Source organism: Sitophilus oryzae, unplaced genomic scaffold (genome assembly GCF_002938485.1).
Source record: "Sitophilus oryzae breed Bouriz unplaced genomic scaffold, Soryzae_2.0 scaffold_708_pilon_pilon, whole genome shotgun sequence".
NCBI classification, from domain to species: Eukaryota; Metazoa; Arthropoda; class Insecta; order Coleoptera; family Curculionidae; genus Sitophilus; species Sitophilus oryzae.
Genome location: NW_022147316.1, coordinates 90,869 through 99,638, shown reverse-complemented (window position 1 = coordinate 99,638; position 8,770 = coordinate 90,869). Strand labels below are relative to the sequence as shown.

The following is an 8,770-nucleotide window of genomic DNA, read 5'->3' as shown; positions in this document are numbered from 1 at the left end:
ATCCAGAAAAGATTCAGTGGTTCTCACAATTTTAGCAAAAAATCATTTTTTTTGGAAATTTTTAATGTAAAATAACTCCGTTATTTTGGACTTATTTGAAAAACGATAAAGAGAAAATATGTTTCTGTTATCGAGATCTACCACCCCTTAAAATACTTGCACTTATTTCTGGGACATCCTGTTATACGCAAAGTTGCGAACGATGTCAAGAATAGGTACCCAGATCCTCGCCGACTACCGGTAAGCGGCAAACCTGCTTGCACTGTGTTCGCACACTAAGAGTTACTCAAAAGTTCAAAATTATACAAGTCGAAAAAGATGCACAATCACCTGCCATTTGAAATCAAATCCATAACATCATTTTCTTCATTTCGCAAAGCATTGAAATCTTATATTTACTAGACAAGGCGACAAGGCTTTCTACGCCGTAAATGTCTTATATTTTAATAATCGAATTTGATCTTGTAAACACTGGTCTAATATTTGCTAAGGCTATTACCACACTATTACTATATTTACTATAAACTTTCAAAATATTTTTGAACCTTATTTTTATTTTTTTATGCTTTGACATTGTAAGCATTTATAAATGTTTATTTTAAACAATAAGACTAACAATGTAATTTGTATACTTGTTTTGTATTTTCTTTTGTTTGTTTGTTTGTTTACTTTACCTTTATCTACAAATTGTAAAAATTTTTGACAAATAAAGGCATTTATTTATTTAACCTTTGTGTATACCTAACGCCAGCTACATCTCGGACAGGTGTAGTTCTAATGGAAGTCATAATAATTAATTTTGTATCTTATTAACAGTTCTAGGTAGAAAAAAAATGTTTAGAATCAAAATAGTTTCTAAATTGGCGGTTTTACAATATTTTTATTTATTTCAAAATTAGTAGAGATGAAATTATAGTAAAATATTTGACATAGGCAAAAAAAATAATCATTTTATGTAAAACCCTTGTAGAACATACAAACAAGGGTAAAACCAAGCATGGATTTACGACATCCACATAAAAAATTGCAACTTGAAATACAGGGTGAGTCTTAAATAAGTGCAAATATTTTCAGGGTTGGTAGATCTCGATAAAAGAAACATATTTTCTCTTTACTGTTTTTCAAATAAGTACAAAACAACCGAGTTATTTTATTTTAAAAATTTCCAAAAAAGTATGTTTTTTTTTCTTAAATTTTGAGAACAACTGGATCTTTTCTAGGTTTTCTTTCTTGTCAATTTAATCTACTACCTATGTTGTCATGTTACGAAGAAATTATGTTTTTTAACTAAAAACTAAAAAATTTCAAAAAAAAGTCCAATTTTTCAAAATCTTTTTTCCGCGAAAAAAAAACTCATAATCGTGTTTCTGGGGTCGAAATATACTACTCCTAAAAATATTTGCATTTATTTATGACTCACCCTGTATTTAAATGGTGTGAAGCATCTTTGCATAAAAGTTAATGATATTGTGCTTTTTGATTCACCCTGTAGAACCATATCACTTTGTAAAGAAATGCCAAATTGAGGACATTTAAAAAACGCCCCTTGTTTTTTAAAGAACAATATACCGCCCATATTTTTGCACTTATGTATTTCCACCCTGTATAATTATTTAGGTAGCTGATTAATACGCAAAGGATGTCGTAAAAATCTTGCTGATTTGGTTCAAGATCATCGATTAAAATATACATAGGATCGAGTATTAAAGAACGTGTTATTTTGTTCGGCTGAACTTTCACTTTTCACGTTTTTTCATTAATTTTAACGCGAACAAGAGTTCAGTATCGAAAATTAATTTGTGAAACGTTTTACCCACTAGCAAAACTATTTTTGAATTAATAATGTACAAAAAAGTAGGTTGATATATTCTTTTAAACTTTATTCTAAATATTAATATTTCAGTTAGCTATACCTGCATATTATCATCTTATAAGCACAATTTTAAGTAGTGCTTTAGCCGTTTCTGTGTTTGAAAATGAAATTTCCACGTTTCCACCCCCACCTAAACCCTACGCTTTCGGATATGCTGCCGGTAGATACCCTGGACACATAGACAGGACTCATTCTGAGGTATCTGATGGATCCGGGGTAATCCAAGGTAAGTTAGTAAATTTAAGTTTTTCTAATAATATATTAACGAGGTAAACTTAGTTTTTAAACGGGCCACATATTATACAATTTATCGTACTGCAGGTTGTACAACACAAATTTGAATAGACCGTTTGAACGACAGATCGGATGCACTGTTGTACACGAACTTAAACTACTAGTTTAATGTCTATCGTACAATAAATCCTTTCCCAGTTGATTTTGTTCTAAAGTTTTTTCTTTCCCAGTTGATTCTGTTCTGTTCGCCGTGGCTTTGTGTTAGTCAAAAAGGACAATAGCTGCAATTGTGGTAGTTTTTTTAGTTGAAGATGAAAAACCCTCCCAAAAATTGTAATCAAATATTCCAAAGTAGCATCTGCTTTTATTTCTTTTAATTTTTCTAACAGATTCTCATAACATGCACTTCTTTAATTTTTTTTTGAGTATTCTTAATTTTTTACATCCCACACACCATGCACGGGAACGATATATTTTGATAAATTCTGACCAAAACTTTTTATTTTCAATTTTTATGAACTGTATTGTACTTAATTTGCTACGAAAAATGTTTAGATTTCGTTTCAACAAGAAGTATCAACACAAACTATCAAACCTATCGTATCTACTACTGCCAGCTACTTGAGCTACTGCTTTGTATAAACAGACTACAGATTTTATGCATGCTGTACACAGAGTCGAGCTGCAAGTTGTACTACAATGCCACTAACGTCTATGGCCACTAACTATCCAACCATTGATCCAACGGTTGAAATGATTTGGTGTCGTACAACTTGTAGTACGATAAATCGTATAATGTGTGGCCCGTTTTAAAAATAAAACCTAAAAAATGGTTTAATGGGCAACCAGCTATAAGAAAAAAAAAACGGCGTTCAAGAAGATTTGCACACAAATATGGAAAATGTTTATATGAAATTTTTAAGAAATATATAGTATTCTTAATAAAAATTTCTATATCTCAGCAAACTGTTAATAAACTATAGGCTCGGTGCATTCTCCGCCAGTGCTGCCACTATCGGGGAATATCGTAAACAACCGGTATAGCAAAATAAAAACACTAAATCACCACAATACACCAAAACACTTTTACTTTTACACTGGACGCGCGTTTCGCTAACCATGTTAGCATCATCAGCAGATGATTATAAACTGTATTAGTTTATAATCATCTGCTGATGATGCTAACATGGTTAGCGAAACGCGCGTCCAGTGTAAAAGTAAAAGTGTTTTGGTGTATTGTGGTGATTTAGTGTTTTTATTTTGCTGTTTAACACCAAAGGTTCCAACCCTCAACTGTAACCGGTATATACAAATACAAGGGTTTAAATAGTGAGCATACGAAAAAAAATTATTATACAATAATTATTTTAAAAGTGTTAGGAAAGTGGCTCACCCCTATAACTTTTTTATTTTTTCAGATAAAAAAACGAGATTTGGTGTTATTATATGACATAAATTGGGATTATAAGGATTGACGTATTCAATTGTTTTCGGTCACTTCCTGTTTCACTGGAAATGACCACAACATTTGATTTTTAAATGGCACCCTCGGTATTTATTTTTACTTTATTCGATAGAAAATGACACTCTGAATAGAATGACATATCATATGTCATTTTTGCTTTAAAAAAAATCGTATTTTAAATTTTAGTCTAGAGCCATGGCTATGTTAAAAACACTAATTTTTAATCAAGGAGCCTCGGGAAAATAGATTTAATCGTTAATGTTCTTTTGTGTCGTGGCTTCTTTAAAATTGTATTATTAATCATATCTCAATTGTTTCAAATGGAACGAGGGTGGCTCATTAGCATATTCGGAAAAATATTTTTTACGAATAATTTGGTACCACACACTTGGTATTTAGGGCGAGTCAAATTGTCGTCACATTTATGGCTATGGCACTCTAAATTCAAATTTAAAAAACTATTTTTTTTAATTAAAAATATCAAAAATTGACATAAGTCATTCTATTCAGAATGTCATTTTCTGTCAAATGAAGTAAAGAAATACCAAGGGTGTCATTTAAAAATTAAAAGTTGTAGTCATTTCCGGTCAGACAGGAAGTGACTTAAGTGAAAATAATTGAATACGTCAATCAATCCTAATTTATGTCATATACTAACATACCAAATCTCGTTTTTTTATCTGAAAAAATAAAAAAGTTATAGAGGTGAGCCACTTTTAAGACGCACCCGGTATAGTTTTAAAGTCGATTTTTTTCAGAAAGTCATTTCTAATAATAAGTAAATCTTAAATAATAAATAGGCAATTATTCTTCATCATACCTATATTACCTTGAGGGTATGTAGACCTTGAAATGTTCTTTATTGCATAATATCTATAGTAATCATTGAAATATTATTAACAATCTAATAATATAAAAATAGAACTTTTAAAGAACAATCGTTATGGTAAAGTTCCTAGTTTTTTTTCTGTTAGAATAAACAAATAAAACAATTATTTTTAGGTTCTTATTCCTATGTAGATCCGAAATTTCAAATTCATAAAGTTGACTATATAGCTGATGAAAACGGATTTCATCCGATTCTGAATAGAAATATTCCAACTTTGCCTAGAGACACTCCTGCAGTTGCTGCAGCTAAAGAAAAACATCTTTTACAGTATTCTATAATTGCGGATGCACATCAACGATTACCACAGGTAATATTTTTTTATCAACATATTATTATTTACAAATTAATAGTCTGTCCCAACGACATCTAAATGGGTAGACAGAACACTCCATTCATAAAACTCAATTTTTTAGAATCATACATGGTTTGACACTTTTATGAAAGTTAAAAAGAGATGGGTACATAAATATGACAACATGGTTGAGTTTCGTCTATCTTTCTGTCATTTGCCTCTATCAGTGGCGCGACGGTGGCGTGATGTTTTTTTTTATCAAAAATTGATGAATTTTATCAAAAATTGATTGGGATTGCCTCAGACCAATTTTCCATTATAACTAGTTTTGCCTGAGGTCTAACTGAGGGTAACTCTAATTTCACAATCGAAAGCGCCAACAAATAAGAAAATATACGTATTTTTGTAATAATCTACTTACATATAACTAAAAGTATCTAAATACGCTATTAAAGGTAAAAAAACGTAATGACACTTACCGTCGAAATATCAATTCCCGGGTTAGAATAGTCCACCTTTTTAAAAAATATGCACTGGCGAACCATCATAGATAGTTAAAAACTACTTTAAATAGTTTTCTTTGCAATAAACACTAATAATTATTAGAAAGTTGTTCAAAAGCTACAAAAACTTTCAACTACCGCAGAAAACTCACAACGGCGCGCTGTCAAATATAAGTTGAATGAAAACAAATGAAAACGTTAAATGTCAGCGTAATTCCTACATATTTCGACAATTTCGTAGTAAAGATGAATCCACAGCTATGCCGTTAGTTGTCATTGTAATTTCCCTAATATAATTTAATTAGAAAACTAAAAATAATTTCAAAGGTATAATCCTGGCACAATCTATGTATATTAATTAAAGTTATATACCTATACAAATATTTAGGTTAACGTTTCTGTAGGTACCCAAAAAACATTAATAACAATAATAACATTTGGAACTCGAACCGTATTCTATCACATACCGCGTAAATCTGTCATCATCGATTTTTGCGGAACACGGTTCGTGATCGCGATAAAATGTAAATTGTTTTGTCTCCCTTTATTTAGATGTTTTGTCTGTCCTTGCAAAAAAATTATGATTTAAACATATAACAAAAAAATTTTGGAAAATGATAAAAAGCAACGTAGTGTTGCGAGCCGGTGTGGACTCGACCTAACCTCACAATATGGCCCGCCCTCGGATGACCTTAACATCGCATAGACACCGCAATGATTCATTCGTTCGAGAAGAATCGAGACCCACTAGAATGGACTAGTACATACGAGAACATTCGAAAACCTTCTCTATGCGCCTAACGATCTTTGGATGTGCGCGTTCAGGGAACACAACGGCTGACTGTTTTTGTGTGTAAAAAGAGACTGTTTAGGGAAATCGCTTACTCGGCCGCTGACCGTCCTTGAACGCGCCCAGTCATATCTGGTTTATTTTTTTATATTTATTTTAGCGCGCATTTGCCCCAGTAGAGTCTAATGCTGTCCAATATGCAAAAAATAAGCATTTTGAACTATTTGAAAAAATTGCACAAGAGCATGCAAAAATTGCAGCAGAACGGGAAGCTTTGAAAAGGTCTAATGAAGAGAAATATGACAGATAATTAGTTAGTACATACATTAATATAACCTTCCAGTGAAAGATAGATTTACTTTTTACATAGTGTATTTGTTATTATTGTAGAACTTTTTTATTACAAAAAATAATAAAGGAATATATTTACGTCTAAACTTGATTGCCATTATAAAAAACTTCCCTTCCGATTTTACAGTGTTGTTTACTTATTGTATTCATTCTATATTGCTCACAATATAAGTCAAGAAAATATTTCATAGTAAGATATGCTCCCTATTTTATTTGAAACAAAAAAGTATAATAAAACAAGTATTATCAATTACATTTTCCTGTAACACAAGAATAACTTTTGTTTAAAATAAATATTATGACTGACTTAAATTTCTAAAAATCATTTGTCGATCATCATTGATTAAAAACACTAACAGGAAAAAGTCAAATAATATCTTTGTTTTCATATATTACAGACATATAGAGTTAAATAATAATATTTTCATTTTTGCAATTTCGCCACGACTATTTCCTATTTGTTAATAATATTATAGATAGCGAGATATCTTATAACATTTTTTATTGACTCAAACCATAGATAAAGGAAACAAGTATAGATTGGAATGCTCGGCTGGCCGCCAAAACTCATTGTTTTAAAGCGCATACGTTGTAGGGAAGTTAGTAGGGGGTTCTTGCTAAGAACAACCGCCAAGCAAGAACAGAAATAATTTTCTCTTGTCAAAGTCAGAATCTTTAAAAATTATAAAATCTTAACCGGCCTCATTGAACAAATACCGAAAAGTGTTTAAAGCGTCCATTCTTCAAGTAATTATCGCTATCTTGTGAGTTTAATTAAAATTTTATTTACTCAAACATGTGATAATTGTGAAAAAGTGGCATTAAAAACTTAAAAAGCTGTGTGAACTGTAAAGTGCAAAAACTATCGTGGATCGTGGTATAACGTCGGTTTCCAATGTTTCATACATGTCCTTATATAAAAAAAGTTTCTTATATGCAACACACTGTATTTTATTTAAAAAATTAAAAGAAAATAATAATAAATTTGAATAAACAATATTTGGCGACACAATTCCGGAAAAAAACCGAACCGCTCCGAAATTATCAAAAGCTTTGGAGAGCGACCGTTGTAAGGATAGTATTTACATTGTCCTTATGGGCACTTTCCAATCTAAACTTGTTTCTTTTATCTATGCGTAGAACAAACCTAGCAAATTGTTGACGTTTACGTGACTTTATATTTTAACAGGTTTTAAATAAAATTAGAACACTAATGAAACACAAGACGATCATATCGACATATACAGGGGGAGTCTTAAATAAGTGCAAATATTTTCAGGGCTGGTAGATCTCGATAAAAGAAACATATTTTCTCTTTACCATTTTTCAGATAAGTCCAAAATAACCTAGTTATTTAAGTTTGAAAATTAAAAAAAAATATTTTTTTTTCAAAAAATTTTGAGAGCCACCGGATTTTTTCTGTATTTGCATCCATTTTATTGCCGTAACCATAGAGTAAAGCGGTAACTATGGTAATATCAGAGATTAAAGCCCCGTTCTCAGAACAACGTCGTGTCGCGAGCGACACAGTTTGACATATCAAACAACCAATGGGAGCTGTACTAAATTTAAAATTGACAGCTGTTTGAATTTTGTACAAATCCGATTGGTTCTTTTGATGTGTCGCTGTTCTGAGAACGGGGCTTAAGAAAATATACCGTGGGAAAATTTGCGGTGAACAGGCAGTTCTAAAAAGCTTTCGAAAAATATAGAGGGAAATTTAAAAGAAAATGCACGATTTTCAACATCTTTTTTTGCGAAAAAAACTCATAGACGTGTTCCTGGGGTCGAAATATACCACCCCTGAAAATATTTGCACTTATTTAAGACTCACCCTGTATATGCAATCGCGGGCGCGCCATTTTCGTTATTGATATGCTCCTTCCTTAGTCTTTTTATTCAATGATTTGAATTTAATATGTGGTTATTAAGTATACAGTATGTCCCCGGATTGTCTTTACAAGAGAAAAAACTTTTTTATTATTGAAATTTTGAGAAAGATGCATTCTTCTAAAATGGTTAGTTTAGTTTATACTTTACCATCGATGACAATCTATCAAAGAATGAAAACGAAATTATATTACCACGGATTTTTTTTTTTAATTTTCTCTAAAACGATATGGCAATTTGGAAAATTATAAACGGATTAACCATTCTAAAACAAGCAAAATTTTCAAAAATCATTTTTCTCATGTCAATAATAAAAAAGGTTTTCCTCTTGTAAAGACAATCCGGGGACATCTGTTGAATTAAAAGTAGATTTAAGATTACAATAAAAACCTAATTATTTGTGATAATATAAATCAAATTTAATTAAAAATACGAAATTATTTAATAGAAATCTGGAAAACACCGTTCATTTCTATTTTGTAC

At 30.9% G+C, this 8,770-nt stretch overlaps 1 protein-coding gene across 1 annotated transcript; it reads left to right on the top strand.

Annotated features, from left to right (window-relative positions):
• The first annotated feature begins 1,671 nt into the window (after positions 1 to 1,671).
• LOC115888306 (adult-specific rigid cuticular protein 15.5-like) lies at positions 1,672 to 7,015 on the top strand. Its single transcript, XM_030907989.1, has 4 exons — positions 1,672 to 1,854; positions 1,904 to 2,099; positions 4,575 to 4,768; positions 6,207 to 7,015. Exons 1-4 carry the CDS (start codon positions 1,843 to 1,845, stop codon positions 6,354 to 6,356), a joined length of 552 nt encoding a protein of 183 aa, XP_030763849.1. The 5' UTR covers positions 1,672 to 1,842; the 3' UTR covers positions 6,357 to 7,015.
• The last annotated feature ends 1,755 nt before the right edge of the window (positions 7,016 to 8,770 follow it).